At 46.3% G+C, this 27,809-nt stretch overlaps 1 protein-coding gene across 2 annotated transcripts in view; it reads left to right on the top strand.

Annotated features, from left to right (window-relative positions):
• The first annotated feature begins 3,267 nt into the window (after positions 1–3,267).
• The window catches only part of UBE2F (ubiquitin conjugating enzyme E2 F (putative)), a 54,633-nt gene continuing 30,091 nt past the window's right edge, over positions 3,268–27,809 (top strand). Inside the window, exons 1-4 of one of the 2 annotated variants that reach the window (XM_081813324.1) lie at positions 3,268–3,425; positions 7,985–8,118; positions 17,523–17,552; positions 21,098–21,163. In XM_081813324.1, coding sequence (XP_081669450.1) covers positions 8,001–8,118; positions 17,523–17,552; positions 21,098–21,163 — 214 coding nt within the window. In that variant the 5' untranslated portion in view covers positions 3,268–3,425; positions 7,985–8,000. The remainder of the gene's footprint in view (positions 3,426–7,984; positions 8,119–17,522; positions 17,553–21,097; positions 21,164–27,809) is intronic. The other variant, XM_081813325.1, reaches the window with a different exon arrangement.

Genomic DNA, 27,809 nt, shown 5'->3' with positions numbered 1-27,809 from the left:
TGCGGGACAGAAGAGCAAGAGCACTGGACCGCATGGGCCTGGCTCTCATATCAACTCACCCAGGCTATAGATTTTACCTCTCACTGAAACACGGAGCCAGGAATGTCTGCCCCACTGGGGTGCCACTGATGCGGGAGAGCTCTGCTTCTTCCACAGTGAGCGCAAGAGGGAAACACCGAGTGGGTGGCTAAGGAAGGCTGCCCCTCCAGGGCTTTACCAGCAGAGGTCACTTTTCCTGCCCAAGCAGGCCTCACACCAGGCACCCAGGCCCTTGCCACAGATGTTGTTAACCAACTGGCCCGCTGCCCTAGGCTGAAGAGCGCCCAGATCCCTGGCTTGCCAACACCATGTCGTCCAGGTCAGTGAGCCCCAGGCCAAGCCAGGAAAGCCTCTGGGATCGCTGTGCAGCCTGTGTGTCCAGAGGCAGGCCTAGCTGAAAACAGATAAAGGACATCTCCCCTTCCATGCTCCGGCTGGAAGTCCTGGTTGAACTTCTCGGGGTAAGGGTGCAGGAGGTGGGAAGGCACCTGGTGAATTGTCTGCCTGCTCTTCCCCTGGCACCTGTACCCCTCTGGAAGGCTCACAGCTGAACCTCTCCCCTTCCCTCCCATATGCACACACTCCCATATGAGTGTGGGATCCAAGCCCAGCCAGCCCTCCCAGAGAATGTGAGATTGGGAGGAAGGGGGTAGCTCCCTTGATGGCCTGGATTGTAAAGATGTGTCTGAGGCCAGACCCCAGCTCCAAGGAGGCCTCTGGGAGGACATGGCCAGCCTCCAGAGGCCAAGACTCAGATGAAACCACTAAGAACAAGAGGCCTGCACACGACAAGTCCCTCATGCTGCCCCCCAAATCTCCAGAACTGATCTCCCTGGTTTCTGTGAGCACTCCAGTCTTCTCAATCTTTTGTGCTTAAGCTAGTACAAATTCCATTTCTGAAGAAGCCGTGGATGATGACAAATTGCTTCTTCAGGAAGCATGAAGGTCAACTTGACTCCTTTCTTGGCTGCTGGGACCACCAGTTACTAAGGGGTATGGTGCATTGGTTGAGGGCAAATCCCAACTCTGCAATGTCAGGCAGACTACTTCCATGCCTCAGTTTCTGCATCTATGAAATGGGGATATAGTAGTCCCCCCTTATCTGCAGGGGATCCATTCCAAGACCCCCCTGAGACCATGGATTCTACCACCCCTGCATAGACTGTTTTCTCCTATACATACATACCTATGATAAAGTTTACTTTACACATGTTATATTTTATTTCTTCCTATGATAAAGTTTAATTCATAAATTAGGCATAGTAAGAGATTAACAACTAATAACAACACTGAACAATTATAACAATACTGTAATAAAAGTTATGTGAATGTGGTCTCTCTCAAAATATCTTTTTTTAAAGATTTTATTTATTTATTTGAGAGAGAGAGAGCATGGGCAGGGGGAGGGGCAGAAGGAGAAGCAGACTCCCCACTGAGCAGGGAGCCCAACCCTGAGCTCGATCCTAGGACCTTGAGATCATGACCTGAGCTGAAGGCAGACGCTAACCAACTGAGCCACCCAGGCGCCCCTCAAAATATCTTATTGTAGTGTACTTCTCCTTCCTCTTCTCACAATGAGATGAAGTGAGTGGAATGACAAAGGCATTGTGACATAGCATTAGGCTACTATTGACCATCTGACAATACATCTGAAGAAGAATCATCTGCTTCCAGACTGCAGTAACTGAGGGCAACTAAAACCTTGGAAAGCAAAACTATGGATAAGGGGGAGGACTATTGTAACAAAATGCCTGTTTCTTGAGGTTGCTGTAAGGATTACATGGAATTTACAATCTAGTAAGCCTGAAATAAACATCAGGTGAAGACACAAGGCAGCCTCGTGAAATGGAGCTAGAAATGGCTGCATTTACCCAGATTGGCGAGATTGGGAGCACTGGGCCCTGCAGCCCATCCTAAACAGAGTGGCCCCTTAGTGAGACAAGCCTTCAAGTCATTCCAGTTGTGCCTTCACCTGCTGCCTTGCTTCACAGTCTTACCTTCTCTCACCAGGACTCCAGCAATAAGCACATGCAATACTTAATCAAGCAGATGGATTTTGACCACCTGTTGTGTGACAGGATGGGGGAGGAGGGATAGAAGGATGGGGAACATGGCAGAGGAGGGATTGAGGAGCTGAACTTGGGGAAACAGGCAGTGGCAGGAAGTCTCCAGCACCAAGAAGGGCAAGCACAGAACTCCAGTGAAGTCACTGAGGGACACCTGCACCTCCCAGACTGTGGGGCCTCTCTGAGCGAGTGGTGTCTAAGTTTAGGGAAACAAGAGTTAGCCAGGAGAAGAAGGTGGGAAGTGTTCCAGAACAGAAGTAATACCATGGGTTGGTTCTTCACTGGTCTTCCTGACTCCCCGCCTGGCTCCCCTCCCACGAGCTCAATGAGAGCCAGAAGCTTCTTTTTTAGAAAGAAAACTCCACTCCACTGTTTAAAACCATTCAATGGGGCTTCTGGAAATAAAATTCTAACTCCTTGGCTTTTTCTTCCCGGTCCACGTGGCGAACCTCATCTTTTAGACGGCCCGTTCCTCCAGGAGCCGTCTTGTCTGACTCCCCCACGCCAGCGCCTATTTCAATCACAGGGACACAAATGGACGTGAGAATTTGTATTCAACAAGCTAGAAATAGATAAAGTCGGTATTTTACAAATGTGTAGGAGGAGAAAAGAGGAATAAAAGCCTTTCAGACAAGATCAGGAAAGGGTCAAGGCATTCCTGCAGGCTGCCCCGAAGCACACCTGGGGTTGATCGGTGGGTGCTGCACGCCTGACGGCCCCGCCCATCACCCCTGATGCCTGGTCCAGTACACAGACCCTGGGCACTGTGCCGGGCACAGAGCGGGCTCCCCATCCACCGAGGCGGTCAGCTCGGCCCAGCCGCTCCTGCAGCGCAGGCTGTGCCCAGCACCTCTGAACCGCAGGTCCAGGTACCACCCACGACGAAATGAACGGAGGTAGGAACGGGGCTCGGAGCCCGGGGCACCGGGTGCGCAGGCTCCAGAACAGCTGGGACGACCCCGCCCCCCGGCCGCTACTCGCCAATCAGCAGGGGCGGTGAGATTCGTGCCCGCCCCCGCCGCGTCCTCTGCCAATGAGCGAGGCCCGGGCGGCCAGCCGCGGAGCCCAGCCCCGGCAGGCGCACGCCGCTGTTCGCGTGTCGGGCTCCAAATAAAGTTCTTCGGGGCTTTGAATTTTTTTTTTAAAGCGCCCGCTGCCGTCGCGGCCGCCGCGGGCGAGAGCGGCTGAGTCCCCGCCCCGCCACTTCCGGTCCCGCCGCCCGGAGCCGGTGCGGCTGTGAGGGGCCGTGTGTCGCCGCCGCGGGCCGGCCGGGCATGGTGTTGGGTGCCGGGCCCGCCTCGCCTGTCTCGGGGTGCCCAGGTGAGCAGCGCGCGGCCCCGCGGCGGGCAAGGGGCGGCCGCGGGCCTCCGGGCGGCGCCGGTACCGCGGGCGGGCCGGAGGGCGGGCGGCGCCGGGGCCGCCTCAGGCCGCGCGTTCCTCGCGGCCGGGCGCCGGCGGTGCGGGGCCGGGCCGCCTGACTGGGAAAGGGACGGGGCGCCGGCCGCCGCCAGGCTCGAGGGGCAGCCCGCAGGCAGCGCCTGCTTGTGCCGGCGCCCACACGGCCTCGCTCACGCCCGCCGTCGCGGGGGAGCCGCGGGCCGCATTGTCCAGAAGGAAACGGAGCCCAAGGTCACCAGCCCGCCGGGGCCGGGGGCCGCGGGACTCGAACGCGGGCCGTCCGACTGCTCTGCCTCGGGAGTCCGGCTAGGCCCGGAGAGCGGCGGGGGTGAGGAGTGGGACGCCCGCCTCGCCAGCTCGCCTGCCGCTGACCCGCGGCTGGGGGCGGCCTCGGCTCGTTTGGACGATTTTACCCGGACCGAGAGGGGAGGAAAGGAGGGAGGGTATCATGGAACGATCTGAACGACCAAGTCTTGGATTCTAGACCTGGTTCCGCTGGTGTGTAATCCTGGGTGTGGCCCTGCCCTCCCGGGGCTCAGTTTCCTCATTTGTCACATGAGGGAACTGGGCCCTCCCCTGTCTGCATTCCCTCCAGCCCTGGAGTGGGGGAAGGATGGATTGGAGTGGCCAGAGAAGGTTCCTTGGAGCAGACGTTGGAATCTGGATAGGAATCTGTTGTCCCGAGGAAGGAATAGCAGTAGGTGGTGAAGGGAAGGCGGGCACTCCAGACTTGGATATCATGAGATTGAACAGAAGATTCCAGAAACGGGCAAGGTGGTGTTGAGGAGCAGGGAGGAGGCCAGCTTGCAAAGGATTTCTGGCTGGATATGGGGATGAGGGTGGGGGGGCGGACAGAAGGGTGGGAGAGATGTTCAGAGACATCGTCACTGGGCTGGGTGGTGTGTGGCCTGAGGACCTCCACCCAGATTTGCCTGCGCTTCAGGTAATAGGTAGTGCAGGAGGGGGCATGTTTACTGGTGAAAATAAAGGGTTGGGCTCCAAGAGTCAATCAGCCAACCAGGGTGACAGCCCTGCCAGGTGGGAGGTGTCTGGGCCCTGGCATTCTGAAGGAGGAGGGTACAGTGTGGACGTTTTTGTGTCCTGATAAGGGCTTCTTTGGATGGAGAAGTTAGTTGTCCCCTAGTGACCTGCAGTTCCATCTTTTACTCTAAGATTGGGACTTTTCCACAGCAGAAGGAAGTGCAGATGTGGCAGTCCTCCCTCTGAGCTGACTGGCTCCTGGTGTCCCTGCAGAGGTGACATGGCCCGATGCTGCCACTACAGGCAGGAATGCCGAGTAAATATGACTTGATGATGAGACTGGTAAATAGCACACAGGACTCTTCTTTGAACAGCCAGAGAGCAAGTCCCACCCGGAGGAGGAACGTAAATGGGCCAATTGGGACTTGTGGGATTTAAAGACTGAGCATGCCATTCGATGCAGCTGATCTGTCACCAGAAGCACTGCGTGCTTTGCAGTCAAGGGGCAGTTTCTTGCTAAGCCTGGTCTTCCGTCGGTGAAGCATAGTACAGAAGGAAAGGAGAATCCTGCAGCAACTGCAGGTGTTTGGCAGACCTCTTGACAGTTTGAATAATTCTCTTTGTTCAGATCTCTTTGTAGAGAATTTAACGGCTAAGGAAACATTTCCAAATTAGGCCTTAGGTTTATCCCTGCAGTGTCATGCAGTAGTAATACAGATGGTGGACAAATAGGTGGTCATTATACACTTAGATTTCGTAGAATGCTAGGAGAGTAAGTTTAGTGCTCTCTTCGATGGACAACAAAGCATGAGTATTGTTGTCTTTTATACCTTTCAGTCAGTGCCCCATGTTTTTATTAAGGGCCACAAACTTGTTGAAGGTTGCAAGCCAGGAATCTGGCTCTTAGCGGAGTTGAGTATAAGGCACATTATGCCCACAGAGAAGACTTCAGTGTGGAGTAGTAGGGTTATAAAAGAATAAGCAGTGGGGTGCCTGGGTGGCTCAGTTGATTGAGCGTCTGATCCTTGGCTTCAGCTCAGGTCTTGATCTCAGGGTCTGGGGTCCAGCCCCGAGTTGGGCTCCTCGCTCAGCAGGGAGTCAGCTTGGGATTCTCTCTCCCTCTCCACCCCTACCCCCACTCTCAAAAAAAAAAAAAAAAAGTCAGAATCCTCAGACTGCAGTGACACAGATGAGTGTCTTGGTGTGAGCCTTTGTAAACAAGTCTTGCCAGGACCCTCCAAGTGGCTCTTTCAGTGCAGGTCCTCAGGGAGCTGGGTGCCCTGGCACTTGCTTCTCCATGGGGCTCTTTGTTTTAACTTTCCTGGAGTACTGCCTACAGGAACTCTCTTTACTCACGCTGGGCTTTTGTTTCATTTTTTGCCATATTTGTATTGCCAAGGTCCGCTAGAAGATAAAAACCAATTGGACTTTGTGAAGGTTGCATGCCTTGGTCCATCTTCAGGCAGTCCTAACCAGGTGGCAGGACTGATGTGCTCAAGTCTGGGTGTGTGTCGGTGGACTTGGCTGGGGCGGCAAACACGGCCTTATGATCCAGATCTGCTTAAGGAATTCCTGACAAGATCATTCCAGGTGGGGGCTGAGCAAAAGAACCTGGCTCTAGATGGTGCTTCTGTCTTTAGTAGCTGCAGGCTGGAGCCCCTATGGGTGTTTGACTTTATTCCCACCCCCAGGCCCCCCTACTGAGGTTGCCGATCCAATACCTCCCTGCCCTGGGTAACACTGAGAAGACATGTTGGTTATGGTCCAGGCCACTGTGTAGGTTCGCCTGGGGAGATGTCATGGTCAAGTGGCAATGAAGAAACTAGTGTTGGTTTGTTTTCACATTTGTGTCAACTTTATTGAGGCATGATTGAAGTACATGAAACTGCACATATTCGAAGTATGCAGTTAGATCAGTTTTGATATATATACCCCTGAAACCATCACCACACTCAAAATGTTTGTGTCATCTCCAGGAGGGAAACTGATGTTTCTGTGGTGACTGCTTCTGGCAGCTGAGTGGCCTTAACCAAGCCAGTTCCTGGGCTCCCATAGTCACAGGATCTACATCAGTAAAAAAAAGAGTGGGAATTGGGGGTTGGAGGGGGAAGTCCTTCCCAGATTGAAATTTTAGGACCTTGTGAATGCTAATGTGTAATAGAACCATCTTTTGAAGCATTTATTTATTTATTTAAAGATTTTATTTATTTACTTGACAGAGAGAGAGAGAGAGAACAAGTAGGCAGGCAGGCAGGCAGAGGCAGAGGGAGAAGCATGCTCCCCGCTGAGCAGGGAGCCCGATGTGGGGCTCGATCCCAGGACCCTGGGATCATGACCTGAGCTGAAGGCAGACGCTTAACCGACTGAGCCACCCAGGCGCCCCTCTTTTGAAGCATTTAAACCACTGACTCTAAAAGGGATTAGGTGTGTGTTTGTGTGGGGGTCATATACAATACAGAAGATCATATTCAGTATGTTTCTTTTTTATGGCATACATAATAGAAAATAAAATCTGACAGTCTTTGGAAGAGGGGGAGATATACAGAAGAAGATGGTATGAGAAGTTATGTAAAGAACCTGGGTTAAAAATGGTTAAAAATACCAGTGGGGGAAGCGTATTCTTATTTTGGCTTTCAATATCTTAGCTTCAAACTAAAAGTTTGTGTTTGGGTCAAGTTTTTCATTTGGAAGTTTTAGATTGTTTTCTTTTGAAAACAATCAGAGTGGTATTAAAAGGAAATAATATGAAAGCAACAAAGGAAATTATGGAAATATTGGACCGGTGACCAGTTTTTGTGTTTGGTCTTCATTGTCTTTCCCAGTGAGCTTTCAGTGAGTTTCAGGGGGGGTGCCTGAAACATAGATGGGTTGGAAGCAGCCAATGAAGAGAGTCTAGTTTGGGGCATTAATTATAACTTACTATTGTTGTTGATATTGCCTAAAAAATGTAAATAAGATACAACATAAATAAATGCAAAGATGCTTCTTAAGTTTCCAGCCACACCTTTGTTAAAGGAAGAAGAAAAAGAAAGCATTGCATTGCTTCCTCTTACCCAGAGCTGATGCTTCCTTCAGTCTACGATGGGCCAGGCACAGGGGCCGCACACACAAGTGCATGGTCCCTGCAGCAGAGAGGGGCACACTTAGCCAGAGGACAGCGGTGGGCCAACGTGGAACCCATGGGTGGAGGCTCCCCTAGACCACAAGCTCATGGGATCTTTGTCACCACTGTGTCCCAGGACCTGGTGCCCAATGAATGTTAAATGCATGGCTCTCCGTTTTTAAAATTTTTGTGTACTTTAAAAAATTAGACTTACAGAGGATGGCATAGAGATTTCCCAGATTAATTATAAAGGAATCCAATCTTATGAATGTGCCTTATATGCTGAATTTTTCTGTGACTAAATTATAGGAAAAAGTTAACCACCTATGGCCTTGTCTTCAATTTCCAGTCATTGTCTAGAGACGTGTCCATAACCCTGCTTTGGTCTGTCTTGCAGGGTAAAGGTAGCAGTAATGCTGACGTTGGCAAGCAAACTGAAGCGGGAGGACGGTCTCAAAGGGTCCCGGACGTCAGCCACGGCCTCCGACTCCACTCGGAGGGTATCTGTGAGAGACAGGCTGCTTGTTAAAGGTAATGTCATCCATGCAAGCTGGTTTCTCTCCTGTAACAAAATGAAGTCTGACTGGAGGCTCTTTGGGGATATGAAGCAGCCAGGTGCTGAGTAGAAATACCTATTTGAAAATATTTAAAAATATAATTGCCTGTCACTTACAAGGACTTTGTACTGTGGGAATACTAAGGACAAGAAAATGTGGTATGTCTTACACACTTGGAATATGCTCTGTAGGGGCTGCCAGAATGCTGGTGGGAGGATTATGGTACTCTGGTCTCAGTGCTCTCAGTATCTGGCTGGTTGTGGGGGCGAGGGGGGAGCATCTTCCTTTCTTGTGCTCAATCACAAGGGGTTCCAGAGTCCCTCTCTAACACCTCAGCACCAGTTTCTGGTCTGTAAAGGGAGGGAGTGGATTTCAGTAATCTCTAGGATCCTTCTGTACTTATTCAAGTCACAGCCTGAAGAGAGCTTTATACAAAATTAGTTCCCTTCACAAAATTAATAACTGAGTGTCCTAGAGCTGTAGTCTTTGGAGAAGGATTTATATAGTGTGTGAATATGCATGCATTTGTATGGAATTTTTGTGTTCGTTCATTGATCAAACTTAACGACTGTCAGGTGCAAAGGCAGTTTCCTGCGGTCATGAGGACTACAGAAGATGAAGAAGAAACAGTTCCTGCCTTAAGGAGCTTAGAATTTGTAGCACTTTTTACTTTATGGCATGTGTTTACATTTCTTAAGTGTATAGGAGCTAGGAAGCAACGAGTATACAGTTGGTTAGGACTCCCTGTGAGACACCATGAGGTTGCTGGCATTTGTGTGTCCTGAAGCAGACCTAATGGCGGGAGAGCTGGCATGGGTGCATGCACTGTTTGTCCTCAGAAACGAGGCACTGCTGAGCTTGGCAGGAGTGGCACCAGGAAGGCGTCAGGTTCAGGGAGTCTTGGGCGGTGCGCTCTTCCTTATTCTCCCTGCCCCTGAATCTGGCCTTAGCTCTGATTTATCCAGCCTGATGGATGATGGAGTAAGAATCATTTCTTACCTTTTGACATCACCCACTATGTCAGATTGAATTCAGAATTGTGGTGGCGGTCAGAGGGTGAGACATGAGCTGCAGCTCCTCACTTGGATGGGCCTGATAGGACTTGAGTCTCTCTCCCAGATGCTGGCTCAAAGGTTCCATCTGCAGAGGAAGCCAGGAGCCAGGCAAGCTGGGGAAGGGGTTTGATGTGTTGACGCGGTCCTTAAGTGGAGGGTGTTTTAGTGCCCGGGAGTTAGAGTGAGGAATGCCCAGATGTTAGCTGAGGAGGAGCAGGTGGAAACAGTGAGTAGACTGTTCCGTCTTCTTCACCATATCCTTGTCATGGTTAATAGCTGTCGTACACAGGGCTTTTGGGACCGGGCCCTCTTTGGACACTTTATAGGGCAGTTCTTGTTTGACTTTTGCTAAGCCTTGCCAGGTGGGTTGTTCATTCTGCAGCTGAAGGACTGAGACTCAGAGAGGTTAAGAAACATGCCCAAATTACAACTTTATTGTAGCAGCACAGCCAGACCCACATTCTGGGGTGGTGCAGGCTCTGGGGGAGCAGACCCAACAAGCAAAAACTGAATGAGCAGAAGTGCAGGTCCACTAAAAAGAGCTCCACCTTCAGGGAGGTGCACGGGCTCCTGCACACCTTCCACCCTGCTCAAGGATTCACCTGGCAGCTCTCAAATGGCTCTAGGGCCTGATGCAGCCCCGGGGAGCCCATGGAGGCTCATAAAGCTGGACTCCGCCCCCGCTCCCAGGACAGATGTCTTTGGCTGGGTTTACAGGGCCCTGCTAAGGTCCTTTGACTTTGTGAGACTCATCAGAGAGAGAGGTGCAAAACCACTTCGTGGGGCCACCTATTTCCATCCTCCCAGGGCACTGGTGATGATCAGGTTTCTGGGGTAGTTGTGGGCAGCAGGGCTCAGTGTAACACACACCTCACGTGGCCTGCTCCCTCCTGCCTTGGGGCTGTTGGACCAGGTTGGGCTGGCTGAGTGGTGAGCAGTTTGGGCATGTGGTGGAGGGTGGGTAGAGAGCAAGGGTGGGCCTGGCCTGAGAGAGGGGGCTGTGAAAAACAGATGCATAAGGAAGGATGTTCTGCTGGTCCATGATCTCCTGATCTGCACCTAGAGCACTCCTTTGCTTGGCTGGATGTTGGAGAGGTCTTCATTCTGGGGATTTCGAATGGCGGAAGTGGTGTGTGGAGTCCAGGAGTCCATGGCATTGTGGGCCCTTGAGGGGTGATTACAACGAAATTCTTTCTAGGGGAAATCCCCTTTGGGAACTTTGAAAAAAGTTGGATGTCTGAGTTCAACAAGATTGCTCTAGTCAGCGCTGTCATCCTGGGCTGTGGCTTTGGCTCATGTGGGAATGTTGCTCATGAGGATCATTAGTTTGTAGAAAAGTATGTTAATGTGTCTTGGGATTCAGTGCCATAGGCTGGATTCCTAGGAGTGAGGAATTGTATCAGGATAGTTATAAAGGAGTATCCCTGGGACTAATACCTGTGGAGGGAGGTGAAGGACTCAGGAGCAGGCAGAGCAAGAAATTGATCGTTGGGGAAGGCCCCAGACAGCCTCTCCTTAGGGCAAGCGTAGCCTTCAGAGCAGTCCACAGTCAGGTGAGATGGTCAGGTTTTCCTGCTCTGCATGGATCAGTTGCCACCCCTGAGAGGGGTGAGGGTCCTGGGGCACGGGGGTCTGTGCGACCTACACAGTGCCTGGAAGGACACAGCTAAAGGCCATCTGCCAAGAGCCCTGTGGGGGCTGGGGTGGGGTGGGAGGGCTGTGTATCCCATAGCCCAGAGGTATGGGATCTGGCTTGGTGCAGATGGCTATAGGTTGAGCTGATGGATGGGGGAGATGGAGGTTGGCAGGGGCAGTTGGTGCTAATGGTGAGGGCCAGTAGTGGCTGCAGAACTGTGTAGCTCCTGTTCCTTTTCTGGCCTCTGGAAGGCTGGAGTCCACTGTCTTTGGAAAAACCATAGCCTGCCTTGGAGCAGCTGGCCAGGGCAGGCCTCCACTGTGCTGGCACCTTGGTCACACCAGCTTCTCGTTTGCGCCCCTCAGGTAGCTAACTCAAGGACATCCTCCAGGCTGGAGCTGGAGAGATGCTCGTAGCAGCAGTCCCTGGAGGGTGTAGAGCAATTGAGTATCTCTGGGCTAGGACTGAAGGCTGCTGTCTGCCCTGAATCCTAGGAGCTGGGGACACTGTGGAGAGAGTGTCAGATCTGTGCAGGTCTGAGCCTAACTGGGGAGCTATTGCTGGTGTTTTTAGTCACGGGGCAGATGGTGCTGAATTCCTGGTGGACCTTTGTGGGGCCACTGAGTCCATCAAGTTCTAAGTCTGACGGTGCTCCCCACCTACCAAAAAAGCCTTGCAGGGTCTTGGTTAGCTAGCAGAAGCTTGGCACTTTTTGTATAATGGGATTGTGTGTGTCTCCTAGTTCTTTCATTTTTTCGCTCAACAGGCATTTTAGTCCCTGCTGTGTGCCCGCCTACTGTTAGTGACCCCTAAAGACCCCAAAGGGCTCCAGGCATGCTGGCAGGAACCTTTCACCTCTATTAGTCTTTGTTAAATGTGGAGACTTGGATTGAGCTGAGTTCAGGGTCAGTTCTGAAATTAGGGGAATAAGGGGGAATGAACCAGTGTGTACCTTTATCCATCCTAGCCCCCGCACCCCAGGTGGTCCCTGGCGTCCTGGGGCTGTGGTATGTGGCTCTCCATGCTCCAGGCCTGGAGCAAAGAGGCCTGGCTGCCCACCTACACGTGCTTCCCAGTGTCCAGGGTGCAGGTGCCTCATCAGGTGCGCTGTTGTGTCCACATGAGCAGTTCGGTCATGGGATGGGACAGGAAGGGCCCCATTCCAGTGCAGTTCCTGGAAGAGTGGGGGAAAGAGAACCATTTATTGTTCTCCAGAGCTGCTTTCTCCATGCCAGGCCCTGCCCAGGACTCTGGGGGTGGGCTCAGGGTTTGGCTTGCCATGTTCCAGAATATTCAGAGCACTTAGCAGCACTACATTCTGTAGTTTAAAAACTTGAAGGGCGCCTGGCTGGCTCAGTTGGTAGAACACGTGACTCAATCTCAGCATCGTGAGTTTGAGCCCCCTGTTGGGTGTAGAGCTTACTTAAACATAAAATCTTAAAAATAATAAAAATAAAAAATAAAAGCTGGAGCAGTGGCCCGGAGAGGAAGAGTCCTGCTAAAATAGAGCTAAGGCAGCTGGCCCCAAGGTTAACCTTTAAAAAATGCTTTGTTGAAGGGTTAAATACCAGTGAAGCTGCCCAGGAAGCTTGGTGGCCCCACTTAGGTGTACCCGGTAGCCCAGTAGGGCAGGGAGGATTGTGGAAGACAGATGAGGTTTCAAGTTGACCTTGTCAGCTCATGTTGAAAGTAGGGGTGGCATGAGGCCTTGGGTTCCATTCCCATTGATACCAGTCTCTGCTATAGCAGCTGTGCTGGTTTTCAGGGTTACAGCCTTGCTCCCTCAGAGTGGAGGGGACTGTGAGTGCTCTGGGCTGGCACTCGGCAGTGTGCTGCTAAAAGGCCCCTAGCCTGAGTAGAAGGGCTGATGTGAGGCTCCATGGGGTCCTCAGTCCTCGGCTCCAGCAATGCTGTCTCTGTGAAGGGGCTAATGCCCTTAGTTCAGATGTCTCCCAGGTAAGGGCACTGTGCATGGATGCTAAGACTGCAGAAGGAGTGCTCAGTGCGTAAAGACAAGCAGGAAGCTAAGAGAGGAAGTTCCAGTCAGAGAAAATCTAAGAGGAAGTGATTCAGGTGGAAGGAGGTAATCAAGTTTTCTGGGAAGCGGCTGCATCTCTCCCTGGATGGGATGGCACAGCTGCCCGGCTCGATGGAGAGCCATCTGTGTCTATGATTGGCCCTTTCAACAACACGCATTTATTTCTCATGATTCTAAAGGCTGGGAAGTCCAGGATCAGGGCATCAGCAGATTTAGTTCCTGGCGAGGACCCCTTCCTGGCAAGCACCTGGTATCTCTTCTTATAGGGGCACTAATCTCATCATGAAGGCCCCACCCTCATGACCTCATCTAACTCTAATCATCTCCCAAAGGACTCTAATCATCTCCCAAAGGCCCCACCTCCTAATACCATCAGATAGGGATGGGGCAGGGTTAGGGCTTCAACATAGGCACTTTGGGGGAACACACTTCCATGGCAACTTTGGAATGCATTGGTCCCTAACTACACAAGGGGAAAGGCTTCTCACATCTCAGGACATGCACACCAGGAGCATGGCCAGCTTGCTGGCGACGGTGCTTATTGTTAAGTGTTTCCTGAGCACCCTGTGTGTGCCAAGCCCAGGGCCAAGTACTGGGGTTGCAGGTCTGGGTCAGACTAGACAGCCCTTACCATGAAGAGTGTGCAGATTTGAGGGGCAGGCAGTGGAGAAACAACAAGAGCACTGTGTTGTGAGCAGCCTGTGGCAGAAAGGGGTGAAGACGTGCCGTGTGGGGGCCACCGTGGTCATCAGGTGGATTTTGTAATCTGATATCTCAGTGCAGTCATGCTTCAAGTGGGCTCTGTGGTTTGCTCTTTAGTTAGAAAGGAAAAGAGTCTAATCTCTCAGAAGGAAGTTGTGCAGCCTCGGAATTGTGCAAGGTGCCCCCCAGAAAGACTGGGCCAGTGAGGGGTAGAGGTATTAGCATCTTGGAACAGGCGAGACTTTAGCAGGTTAAAAATATCTGAATTTCTCGCTATTTTACAGGTAAGGGTTGTGTCCTGCAGGCAGTGAGGTCATGGCAGGGAAGGGCCACTGCTTTGCAAAGAGGCCTGTCAAGCATGTGAAGCAATTCGCTTGTTTCTGTGGCCATAGACTTCTTGTACATAGATTCTAAGGCGATAACTACTGATACTAATGAATTCTTATTTGCCATCATTTGAAGTGTAGAGAAACTATGTGTCATTTGTGACAACTCCATGAGAGTATGTGGCTTATTTTATCTTCTGCACTGGACTGAACTAAAATGCTCAATATCTTTATTGAAATTCTTGTGCTCCTAAGATTATATTTCTTGCCTGCTCTTGGACCAAAAGCCTGCAGCGGCCCTGACTATGGTGAGGCTCTCCTGGCTCTTGTCCACTTCCCTTGACTGAGTAACGCTGAACCTGGAAATGCAAGCATAATGCTCATCTTTGGAGTTGAATTCTAGACTACAATGTGAAGTTGTTAAATCCATCTATGTAAATAGCTGTGTGTGAATATTTTAACCTGGCCAAATACCCTGTAGCAGTTTCCGATACCTGGGGAGAGTAAAAGATTCAGAGGCCTAGGCCCCACGTAAAACTTTTGGTGTAATGGGTCTGCATAGGACTAAGAGTTTTAAAAGCGCAGTAGGTACTAGATTGTGGTGATGAATGCACAACTCCAGGTTTTACTAAAAATTATTGAATCATATGCTAAAAGTGGGTCTATTTTATAGTAAGTTGTACCTCACCAAAGCTGTTTTTAAAGGGGGGGAGGCAGCAAAAAAACTCTCCAGGTGAGTGATGTGCAGCCAGGGCAGAGATTCCCTGTCCTACAGACGGGCTTCCTGGGGACACAAGCCTCTTACCCCCTGTCCCATCCCTGTGGTGCAGGGGTCTGGTTCTGTTGCTCAGTCACCACCACACCCCTGGTCAGTGCCTTGCTGTCTTCTTGTGTCCTGACCTCCCTCTTCCCCGTCCCTTGGCACCAGACGGTCTTCTCAAACATTTTGCTTCTGTTTTGTGACCCCCTCCTCCTCAAATCCTCTGGACATGTTTTTTATTTCATTGGGTTTTTTAAAGCTGGACTGCCAGAGTTCTCACAACTGTAGACAGGACAGGCTTTCCCCGAAAGCCAGTTCCGACATCAGCCTCTCAAAACAAGGGCCCCCAAGGACAGTTTCTTGTAAGTTCTTACCATCAAACTAAGTAATAGTATAATAAAATATGCAAATGCATATAGTTTTAAAACATACAGTTTAATTATATAGGTAACATTTATTTTAAAGTGATTAATGAATGACTCATTTGATAAAATATGTGCTTTTTTGATAAAACAAATGCCCTGTATGAGTGGCTGGAGCAGAGTGTGGCCCTGGGTGGCCCTCGGAGGACCCGGTGTCGGTGACCTCAGAGCGGTAGCACTGTGGTCTCGGCCCCCCTTTGCCGCACACTGTTTTCTTTAGTGGGTGCCCTGCTCCAAGGAAGGGTGAGGATGCGCCAGTCAGAAAGACGAAACTAAAGATCACTGTGGTCATTAGAAGAAGAAGAATAGTGAACGTTCATAGGATTCTTAATTATGGTTTGTTATGTGACTATATTTTAAATGTACCACAACTCAAGGCGGCCAAGAAAACAGACTTCCCAGGCTTGCACTTCATCACAAAACTTGTTCCTCTTCCAGTCACAGCAAGAGGATAATTAACTGTCACTCCTCTCCGCATGCCCTGCTCCACTGAAGAGATTGGCTCTTTGTCTCTCCCTGGCTAGAGCATCAGATGGAGCACTGTAGCCCATGCGGGCACCTTTCCATTCCCTAGCTCCTCTCTCCTCTGCCCCACTCCACTTTTCTGAGTGCCCATTCTAAGTACCTGGACCCCAGAGTGAACACAGTTAGTGGACCTCCTGTCTGTACCCAGATTCTCAAAAAGCTGATATTAAAGGCTTGTGCGTCTCTCAAACCCTTGGCCTCAGAATGGAGCCACCTGCCAGTCTTCCCACTACTGCGTGCAGTGTTCAGCTGTGCCACGTGGTGGCCTCTGCTGTCCTCTTCCCCTCCTGCCCACCGCTCCATACTTGACATGAAGGAATTGTCGTATCCACTGCCTCCATATTTTGACCACCCGTTTACTTATTAGTTTTTCGTAATCTGGTTTCCATCCTGCCACCTGCCTTCCTGCTGTTCCCAATGCCCTCAGCAGTGTCTGATCCACATCTGATAGCCTTGACTGGGGCCTCATTTCCCTTGGATCAGTCTGTGCCCTGAGTCCCTATGTTCCCCACCTGTCTCCTATTTTTCCGCCTTTTGTCATGAGGGACCTCCTTGCCTTTGTCCTCTGCTCTCTGCCAAGCTTCGTTCTTTTCACTAGTTTCCCCTCTCTCAGTCTCATGACTGACAGGTGGCATCACTGTGGGGACTCCTCGGCCTTAGCCATGTACCCGGATTTCAGCTTCCTCCTTCCAGGACTTCCCCAGCATGTCAGCCCTCTGCCGTCTCTGACCCTCCCACCCCACACAGCTGGCAGAGCCTTTTGTCTTCTGTGCGCTCAGGCACCCCAACTCGCCCTGCCTTTCCTAGGCCCTTGCTGCCTCGCGGAGTGCCCAACCCACAGGTCACCTGGCCTCTGCTTTGCCCTTTCAAAAGTTGTCCTCTTGAGGAAAGTTTGGAAACTTTGTTAAGAAATGTCCCTCTGCTCCCTATCACTGCAGATTTAAGTTTAGAATTCTAAGCCATGCACTCGGGGCCCTCCGAGATCCTGGCCCTGTTTTTCTACCTTGTTTCCTGTTGCTCTGTTGTTTTGTACCCATTGCTCTGACTGCATTGTGTGCCTTCTGGTTTCTGTGCTTGTCTATGTTCTGTGCTTTTGCACATCACTAACCTAGCTTCTAGGAATGCTTTTTTTTCCTCTTCTGCTGGACTTCATTCTATTTATTCTTTAAAGCCTGGCCCATAGACCTCCTTTCTCTAGTCTCCACAGCTGGGGGGAATCTTTGTGCTCCCAGAACCCCAGAGCACATTCTGTTATGTCGGAGGCACCGCTGACTTGCCTGCCCACTTATTTCTCGGTGCCCCCAGACCTCAGCTCTTAATAGTCATAGTGGGGGGTTTGCAGCTTTGTCCTGGCAGAGGGATGCTGGGCTTAAACACTGAGTGAGTGATGATTCAAAGGGCCAAGACTCCAAGTCCCCCTTCCTTGGGCAGTTAGCAAGATGTTAACAGATAGCTGGATAACAGCATAGCCTGGGGCCCCCGGCAGGAGGCCGAGTTTTCTCTCCCTGGAAAAGTTCAAGCACACACTGGGTGAGCTGCACAGGAAGACAGGTCTGGAAGAACTGGAAGAGACACAAGGTGTATATATAAATCAGATTCCAAGGGCAGTAGTTCTGCTATGTGGGGGAACAAGACTTTCAAAAACACTTTAGTGACTGTTTACCTATGGGTGATTTCTATGTGAATTTTAAATGATCTTCATTTATACTAAGTACATTTTCAAGGGCCTATGACTGTACTTGCCGGCATCCCACAAGTCCCTTTGTGTCTTTGAAAGCAATTCCATGGCTTGAAGTCTGAACGTTAGACCAAGTGTAGGTTTTAGTTACTTCAGTCCCTTTTGTTCCTCAGCGTTTTGGGAGAAGTTGCCAATTTAGTTGACTGATACTAACAACAGTCTTTTTGTTTCCACAGAGGTTGCGGAGCTTGAAGCTAATTTACCATGTAAGTACAGCATCCCCACCCAGACAGTAAGTGCCGCAAAGTAATTGCATGGAGAAGCTTTTTTTTTTTACGTTTTAATAACCTTGCATAGCCAAAAGCATGTTTTTCATGTGTGTTGGGAGTAAAAGTTTTAATTTTGTGCAAACAGGTAGCAGAATTTTGTTGAGGCTCGGGTAAGAGTGAGATATTTCCCATCTTTGTGACTGTAGCACGGAGGTGCCCCCTCTCTCCTTACAGTGGCAGAGGTGACTTGGCTGGGTTTTGTATCTCTTCCACAGTGTTCTGTCCCATGTCCTCTTTGAGTAAAAAGATCTATAAATCAGTGACAGATGGTCCTGTTTTCATGAGCGACAGTACCACCTTTTTGGTCCAGAAAGTGCTTGCCTGTAATGTGTCTCTGTACATGAGCTGGGGTGACCACACCCCTTACGTCACCAGGTATCCTCACCTTGGTCCTTCCCACTCAGACACACAGACCCACGGTGCAGTCCTCACTCGTGAGCAAGCTCGCTTACCTGGGCAGTTAATTTTGTGTGATACGTCAAAGAGTTGTTTTTCTTTTCCTGTTATTAATCCTTCCCAAATTTTTATAATACCATTAAAGGCTGAAAGTTTTGACCATTTTAGTATTTTTTTGAATTAGAACTTTTTATGATCATATTTGGTTAAAAATAGTTCTGAGGCTGAGGATGTTTGTCAGTGTGAGTGAAATTATTTTATACGTGGTCTGGGTGAATGCTCTAGAAAGCTTGATCTCTCTGGCCCATCTGACACGGATAAGAGAGGGGCCATTCCTGCCACCAACTACAGTTAGAAGGATGATGGTGGGTATGACCCTTAAGTGGTTGTAAAATCATTTGTAAGGATAAGTACACATAGTTTCTTGAAAAATTATTTTTAATGTATGGCATTTATCTGTGGGTGTGGTGGGTTGTGATATAAAATAGGTTTCTTAGTGTGGGTCTCAGTCAGAAATGTCTTAAAAATCCCTGAATTGCTTGATCTTAAAGTTTTCTTCTAGTCAGAACTGGAAGGAAGTGTCTTGGGGTTTTCTTAAAGGGTATATGTGTGTGTATATATACACACACACACACACACACACACACACATGCATACATTTAATCAAAGGCCACAAAAACTTAGCACTTACACACGGTTCATTTTGTCCTTAAATATGACTCTTACAGAAATTGTTGGTTTTTAACCCATAAAGGATAGTTTTAACTTTATCTAAAATTTTGGTTTGAAAACAGTTAAACTTTGGGGGGCACCTCGCTGGCTCAGTCAATGGAGCATACACTCTTGAGCTCAGGGTCGTGAGTGCAAGCCCCATGTTGGGCAGGGAGCCTACTTAAGAAAAAGAAAAAATTGTAAAAACAATGTGTAATTGGTTTTCAAACCAGGATTTTAACTAAACACCTTAGGTTTGAAAAAGGCATCTCCCTAGCATTTATGGCTAAAGTATCCGATTAAAGAGACTACATTGCTATCTCTTTTCTTGCTTTCTCCCTACCCTCTGTGCCATCAGAGTGGAGAAGTCTAAATTAGTTTATACAAGTAAGCCATGCTTTCCAAAAGTACGCAACTCATTACTCTAAAGAGGAAACAAGAAGCCACCCTAAAGAATAAATCTCTAGTATCGTATCTAGTATTAATAATATATCTAAAGTATTAACTAAGAAAAACAAAATAACTTCCCTATGTAGCAGTGCTGCTTAATAATCATTCAGAACTAGTTTGGAGCTCTGTATATGCGAGTTTATAGAAGTTTCTCTGTTGGCAAAAAATACCTCTTTCAGATAGATGGAAATACAAAATCTTAGCCCATGCTTGCAGACAGAGGAAAAGCTTTGAACTAAAGCAAAAACCTGTCTCTTAACTTTTTGTTGTAGTTGTTGTTGTTAGTAGACTTTTTTGAGCTTTAAAATGTTCGGTTCTTTTCAGTACTTGGATTGTTTGTTAATCTCCCTTGTTAACTTCTTTATTATTGGTGGACTAATCTGTTCTAGAGGGATGGATTTCTATGTCTATCCTTCTATTGAAACGAAGGAGAATGCAAAGTATGAAAACAAAGGAATACTGCCGACTTCAGCCAATCAGTGAGATGTTCCCCAAGCCCTTGTCCTATGTTTCTGTTGCATAGATCTCACTGGAAAGATAGCATTTCTCATTTCAAGTCAAGATTAGGAGAAATGAAGCCCATATACAGTTCACATGTGTGGTTTGGGCAAAAGTCTTGAACTCCATGGCTCCCAGCTTCATTATTTCTAAAATAAGGAATGTGACAGTGTAATCCGTAAGACCCCTTCTTGCTCTTCTAGATTAAGTTACCTTTTACTCTACAATGAATTTTCTGAGGAATTGGCCAAAAACAAACTAACAAACAAAACCCCCTTAACAGTTCTGTGTGGTTTTTATGCCTCACACCTGGCATGTTCCTGAAGTAATGAAATGAGGCATGGTATAGGGAGAAGAACCATGAACTCGTCTTTAATTTGGGAACAAAACCTGTTGATAACCTGTGTGATCCTGGGCTGGTCACTGAACCCTCTCCTGACCTTTGTGTTATCTCATGCTTGAGGACATTGAACTAGATGATCTCTAAGGACCATTTCTAAGTCTAAATTTGAATCATCCTATTTTTGATGAAATTTCATACCATTGTAAAACTAGACAAATTTTTCAGTGGTGGGACTTGTAAGAAATAAAGTCAGTAAGTGACCCAAGGAGTTTAGCATATTTTCTGAGTTTATAAAATAATAGACAATTTCTGCATATATTCCTTCCCAATTTAGTGGGTATTTATTCCTTGTGTATTTACCATTTTTTGATATCATTTGTTTGAAGGAAGCAGATATAGGATGTAGCCAGTTTCCCCTGTCTGTACCACTAGCCATTAGTTCTTCCCCCAGTGAGAAATCCTTGTCCTGATTTACCAGACCCCTTCTGATGTGGTACAGTGGGCATAGGGTGTTGCCATCTGAGCAGAGCATCATTTCACCAGCAAAGCAAACTGAGCTACCAGTTGGGTTGTGAAGACTTTCTTTCCCTCCTATTTAATGCCATGGTAAACTCTGGGTATGAGTTAATTCCATGGACATCCTTCTTTTGAACTTCAGTTTACTGTGGTGGATATGAATAAGTATGGTGGTGGGTGAACGGCCCAGAAGTTTGGCCTGAGTTCTTCTGGTTTTGCCATGTTTAGTTAGCCTTACCCACATGTGTTCATCTCCTTGAGATGTGGTTTTCTCTTTTCAAAGTAAAGTAGCATAATTTTTGAAGTTAATGGAAAGATCTCAATTTTTAGTGACTGTTTAAAGGTTGGAAGAAACCATCTCAATTTGGAATTAGCAAGTAAAAGGCTGTATGGCAAAATCACTGGTTTGCAGTTTTAGCACAGTGGCACAATTATTGTCAAACCAAGAGCAAGGTGGAGTCTACAAACTCCTCTGCCACCTTCAACTCCGTGTGTGTTTCAAGGTTAGCCTCCACATAAGGACTGCTGCTAGCTGCCAGACCCTCCTGATGTGCTGTTTCTTTTGCAGGTACATGTAAGGTGCATTTTCCTGATCCAAACAAGCTTCATTGCTTTCAGCTAACTGTAACCCCAGGTAATATTCTTACATACTTAAGTGTTAAAGTGATTTTCAGACAGCAAAGTTTAAAGGCTGCCCAAATCTAGAATCTTTGGCTTGATTTGTCCACTCACTTTTGAAAGTTATGACAGTTACAACTATTCCACATGAAGACAAGATATGTGCTTTGTAGTCAAAGAAAGCAGAATAAAGGAAATCTGTGGCATTTGGTGTATACTCGGAAACGAAGTACAGACTGTGACAACTGGAGTGAAGGGCCCCAGAAGCTGTTGGTACGGTGAGCTTTGAAATCGTAACTGGGGTCTGACCCTGCTCTGCCTTTTGGTGGCAGTGGGATCGTGGTTCAGTTGCTTCATAACCTCTTTGCACAGCCCACCCAGCTAGAAAGGGGGGATCATATAGGACCTATCTCATGGGACAGTTATGATGATTAAATAGATAATGTGTGTGAAGCATTTCAGCCCAGGGTCTGGCACAGGGAGGTAAGCAGATTACTAGCTGTCCTCATTAGGACTGGTAAGTCTCCAAGCTCTAGGCACTCCAGGATGGTAACCTGTCCCTCCTTGGTCAGACTGGGCAGCAAGATGGAGGACTTGGGTTTTTTTCTCGCTCCAGTGCAGCTCTGAATGTTGCAGATTCTAGCCTGGCACGGACCACCAGTGTTTACACTGGGCAGAGGGTGCTATGCTGTGGGCAGCCGGTGCTGCTGTGGGGTAGGTGGGGAAGGGAGTCTTGTGGAAGAAATAGAGGGTGTTATTTTATTTAGGGGATGGAAAGGGAATGAGAAACTGAGAATAATGAGTCACTAGCTAATTAGAAAGTGAGAGAGAATACAGAATTTCAGTAGGCGATAATGAACCCACAGATAAGACCTGGCAGTTGTCTCCCTGCAGGTAGGATGGATTATTTTCTGTGGAAGATGTTTTATAATGACAGGAGAAATCCCATTTTCAGAATGTGCTTGAAAACTTAAAAACTCATTTAATCTGTGTGGTGGTTCTACAAACATCTCTAGACATGTCCGTAAACTCAGTCTGGTACCGTTTTGCACTAAGAAAGCACTAGGAGGGAGTTAATACCAGAACACAGTCCGTAGAGGTGGGGCGTTCCACGTGCCTGACATCAAGAGGTAACCAAAGCTCAGGACTTTAAGCTAGGAAATGATGAAAATTATAACCATTCTTTGGCCACCTTCATAAAACATGGTGCATCGTGCTGTTTTTAGCAAGGGCTTTAATGTTTCTTGGTGACTCGGGGTCACCATTCTGAACAGCATTTACTATTACTGTTGAGTAATGCAGAGTATTTTCATAAATTATTGTGGTGATTGAGATTGGTTCTGTGTGTACTAAGTGGTCTCAGACTGTGTTTTTGGAGTAAACACGTTTACTTGCCTCTGCCTTCCTAGGGCATTTTCAGTGGCTGGCAGGGATTCCGTTGCCCTGCTCCCTGCCCGGGCGTGGGCTCTGTGGTCCGTCCCAGCCACTCAGAGACCTTTGTTGAGTTTGCTGGGCTTGTTACCATCTTACGTGGGTTTTTGTCAAGTCCAGCCTCTGAGGAAGAGTTTCTCCTTTTGCTTTTTCTTTTTTTAACTGAATTTTTTTAATGGAATTAATGGATGTTATGATTACTGAGATTATGTACATGACACCATCTTTGATGTTTTTAGTGTTCTTGAAAGTGGAGCACAGTTGCTAGAGTTTTGATATCCCACTGTTCCATCAGATTAAAAAGTAACTTGTGTTTCGGTGCCTGTAACTATTTAGTACCTTAGCACTTGTGTTGGTGATAAGTGTACATCATGGACACGATTACCACAGTGAGCTGTGTGCTCGGCATGCACTTCAGATGCTGTGTGTATGCCCTTATCTTGTGGTGTTTGTGCGTCGGAAAGCTGCTCTGGTTCCTGCCCTTTGTTATTAAGAGAAACGTGGCAGAGACCTGCCAACCCTAAAAACTTGTCTGATATCATAGTCTTAAAACAACTTTTTGGAGTCCTGCTCCTCTTAGCATTGGGAAGAAATTAAAGAGATATGCCTAACTGATAAAAGTTTTAGCCATGTATGAAGCAGATGGGTTTGAAACCGGCTCATTGGCAGCAGCCAGTAGTCTGCACACTTGGTGATTAATACGATCTAGATATTTGGGTGGTCAGGGTGGGAGAACTGTATTGGTAGTTGAAGCTCAAAGCTCTTTTTTACCTGGTTCCTGGCAAGATAGTTCCTGTTAATACTTGGTAACATTTTCATAGTTTTGTTTTTAGACTGTCCTTCATGCTTAGGAGTAAATGTACTCTTCAGAGAAAATGGAAATGTATTTTGGTGGTAGAGGAAAAGAACTGAATTTAAGAGGGGACAAAAGTCTCCGCATCAACTCAACAAAATAAGAAAAAATACTAGTAAGTGAAACAAATCAAGAAAAAGCGAACACTTAAAGACTTGCTGAGATACTCCCTGGAGTCTTCGGTGAAATTGGAAGGACAGTTTGGAAAACTGTTGCCCAGCTAACTTGCGGGGGTCCCCTCAGCCTGCCCCACTGTGACGTGGAGCTTTTAGGCAGAGAGGAACATGGACTTAAATAACAGTTTTGTTTTGTTTTTTAATTTTAGTTTTTACTTTTTAAATAAATTTTACTGAGGTATAAAATAATAAAATGTACTAATTTGGACTGTGTCTTAATAAGTTTTGAAAAATGTGTACACCTATGTAACCACAACCCCAGTAAAGCTATTTCCAGCAGTTCCAAAATTCCCTTCTGTCTCTGCAGTCAGTTCCTTGCCCCTGGCTACCCACCCAAAATTCCTTTCTGATTTGTTATCATAAATGACTTTTGTCAGTTCTTTAATTTCATATAAATGGAATCTTATATATGTACTCTTGTCTCTGACTTCTTTCATATAAGTTGTTTTAAAATTCATATGTGTTGTATCAGTGGTTTGTTTCTTTTTGTTTTATGAGTATGCCGTAATTGCTCATTTTCCTATTCATGGACATTTGAATTCTTTCCAGCTTTTCGCTATTATGATACAACTGCTGTGTTAGCATTTTCATATCATCCTTTTTATACTCCTATTTTTCATTCATTCATTTTCTCTTTAATTCCAGTTACGAGTGAAATTTCTGAGTCATGGGAAGATCTATATTTAGCTTTTTAAGAACTTTCTAAAGGGGTTATACTATACATTGACCAGCAATGTATGAGAAATTCCGATTGTTCTACATACTTCTCAGTATTTGGATATGAATAGTATTTCATTGTGGTTTTAATTTGCATTTCTCCAGTGCTGGGATTTTGATTGAGACGGTGTTGACTTTTTAGATCAGTTCTGTGGGAAATGACATCTTCACAGTGTTGAGTCTTTTTTTTTTTTTTTAAGATTTTATTCATTTATTTGAGAGAGAGAGAGAGTGAGAGAGCACGAGACGGGGGAGGGTCGGAGGGAGAAGCAGACTGCCTGCTGAGCAGGGAGCCCGATGCGGGATTTGATCCTGGGACTTCGGGATCATGACCTGAGCCGAAGGCAGTCGCTTAACCAGCTGAGCCACCGGGGCACCCCCACAGTGTTGAGTCTTGCCATGCATGAGCACGTGAATGTTTCCACTTATTTAGATTTTCCTTACTTTCTCTCAGCAATGTTTTGTGCTTTTCAGTGTATAGGTCTTGCAAATACAACACCAAGTATTTCACGTTTTTTTAAGCTGTTGTAAATGGTATTTTTTAAATTTCCATTTACTTCTTACTAATTATATAAAAATACGGTTGTTTAATATATTGATCACGTGTCCTGTCATCTTGCTAAATTCACTTAGAAATTCTAGTAGCTTCTTAATCTTAGGATTTTTATATCCATGATCATTGCATCTGTAATAAAGACATTTTTACTTCTTTCTTACCCATACGTATGCGTTTAATTTCTTTTTCTTACTGCACTGGCTGTGACCTCCAGTACAGTGTTGAATAGAGGTAGTGAGAGCATATGCCTTTGCCTTGTTCCTAATCCTAGGGGAGATGCGCTCATTATTCATGAATACGATGTTAGCTATATGGTTTTTCTTTTTTAAATATGTTCTTTATCAGGTTGAAGAGTTACCTTTTTTCCTCATTTGCTGAGAGTTTTTTATCATGTGTGTTCAATTCTTTCTAATGCTTTTTCTGCATCAATTGATATCATATGATTTTTCTCCTTCATTTTATAAATATGGTTAAATACATTGAATGATTTTTGAATGTTAAACCAACCTTATATTCCTGCCATAAACCCCACTTGGTCATGATATGTTATCCATTTTCTTTATATTACTGGATTAAATTTGTTAATATTTTGATATAGAATTTTATGTCTGTATTCATGAGGAATGTTGGTTTGTATTTTTCTCTTCTTGTGATTATTTTGTCTGGTTTTGGCATCAGAGCAATGCTAGCCTGGTAGAATAAATGAAGAAGTGTTCCCTCTTGTTTGCTGAGAGTTTGTATAGGATTGGTATTATTTCTTCCTTAAATATTTGATAGAATTCACCAGTTAAATAGTCTGGACCTAGAGTTTTCTTTCTGGAACATTTTTACTTATGAATTCAAAAATAGATACAGGGTTATTCATCTTCTATGTTTCTTAAGTCAGCTTTGGTAATTTTTTTCTTCCAAGGAATTTGTTTTCACCTAAATTGCAGAATTTATTGATATAAAAGTTGTTCAGAATATTCTCTTATTCCACTACTCTGTGTAGGATCTGTACTGATGTCCCCTTGTTCATTCCTGATATTGGTAATTTGAGTCTTCTCTTTTTCTTGATCATGTTAGTTAGCTTGAAGTTTATCCAGTTGATCTTTGCAAAGAACTCACTTTTGTTTTTCTCAGTTGTTTGTGCATTTCCTTGATTTCTGCTCTTTATTATTTCCTTCCTTATATTTTGGGTTTAATTTGCTTTTCTTTTTCTACCTTTTTTTTTTTTTAAAAGACTTTATTTATTAGGGGCACCTGGGTGGCTCAGTTGGTTAAGCATCTGCCTTCGGCTCAGGTCATGATCCCAGGGTCCTTGCTCAGCAGGGAGCCTGCTTCTCCCTCTCCCTCTGCCTTCTGCTCTACCTACTTGTGCTCTCTCTCTCTCTCTGTCAAATAAATAAATAAAACCTTTTTCTTTAAAAAAAAGATTTTATTTATTAGAGAGTGCACACACACCTGTGCGGGTGGGGGGAGGGGCAGAGGGGGAAAGAATCTCAAACTGACTCCGTGCTGAGCCCAGAGCCTGACACAGGACTTGATCTCACCACCCTGAGATCATGACCTGAGCTGAAATCAAGAGTCTGTCACTTACCCTACTGAGCCACCCAGGTGCCCCCTTTTTCTACTTTCTTAAGGTGGAAACTTAGATCATTGATTTAAAAAAATTTTTCAAAGCAATATTGGTTGAGGTGTAAGTTACATTTTTAGCTTAATGCTTTTGAGTTTCACCTGTGTTGTTGGATTAATCGGTATTTTGTATCTTTTTTTGTTGAGTTTTATTCTGTCCTATATGTGTATTACTAGTTTATCAGTTCACCGGTTGATAAACCTTTGTGTTGTTTACACTTTGGAACCATTGTGCATAAAGCTGCTATAAAAACCTTTGTGTGCAGGTCTTTGCCATTATGTTTTTATTTCTCTGGGCAATGGAATTACTGGGTCATGCGGTAAGAGCAAGTTTAACTTCATAAGACACTGCTATATAGTTTTCCAGAATGTAAGTACTATTTTGCAGTCCTGCTAGCAATGAATGAGAATTCCATTTACCTCACATTCTTGCCAACTACTGTGATTGTCAGTCTTTTCAATTTTAGCCATTTTCGTGGGTATGTATCTCATTGTGACCTTTATTTGCATTTCTCTAGTGACTAGTGGTGTTGAACATCTTTTCCTGTGCTTGTTTGCTATTTGTGTATCTTCTTTGTTCAAGTGTCTGTTCAGATATTTTTCCTGTTTAAATTGGGTTGCTTGTCCTGTTGTTATTGAATTGTAAGGTTTATATAACTGGATATAAGTTCTTTATTAGATTTGTGGGCGGGGTTAATGGTTAATAACATCTTTTTTATTAATGTTACACATAAAAATTCTGATTAGGGAATTCTATAGCTGCATTGTAAATCTTGTGTATTTGTGTGTGTGTGTTCATCCTAAATTTGTTTCTAAATGTGTTAGATTATTCATGTTTTCTTAATTTGAACATTTAATTTATAAAAACTCCCTAATTGGTACATGACAGTAAAAGTGTAGCATACATGAAGTCATAAAATTTTGATTGATTTATCTGTTACCCCTATTAATGTTTGATTAATGGTCCCTTCTTAGCTTTGTTTCAGAGCTTTGGGCTTATAGAAAGTTTCTAAATGTGAAATACAGTAAGATCCCAGTTTCTGAACAAAGAAATATGGTTGATAAGCCTGAAACATGGGTTTCTTTCCACTCTTGAACATTTGGAACAACATTTAAATCATCGTGGACATTTTAAAAGCTATCGAGATGGAGCAGAGCACTGAAGCAGGCCCTTTGCCTTGACCTGCACTGCAGTCGTTCATGGTTAGCACATCAAGGTTTCAGACCCAGAACGCATACTCTCCCTGGTTCTTTCTAGATTGACTTTTAATTTTAAGATGGAGATAACCATCATGAGGGGATAAATTTGAGGAGG

Source organism: Leptonychotes weddellii, chromosome 3, assembly GCF_054177405.1.
Source record: "Leptonychotes weddellii isolate Sample4059 chromosome 3, ASM5417740v2, whole genome shotgun sequence".
Taxonomy (NCBI): Eukaryota; Metazoa; Chordata; class Mammalia; order Carnivora; family Phocidae; genus Leptonychotes; species Leptonychotes weddellii.
This window is presented reverse-complemented; position numbering and strand designations above follow the sequence as displayed.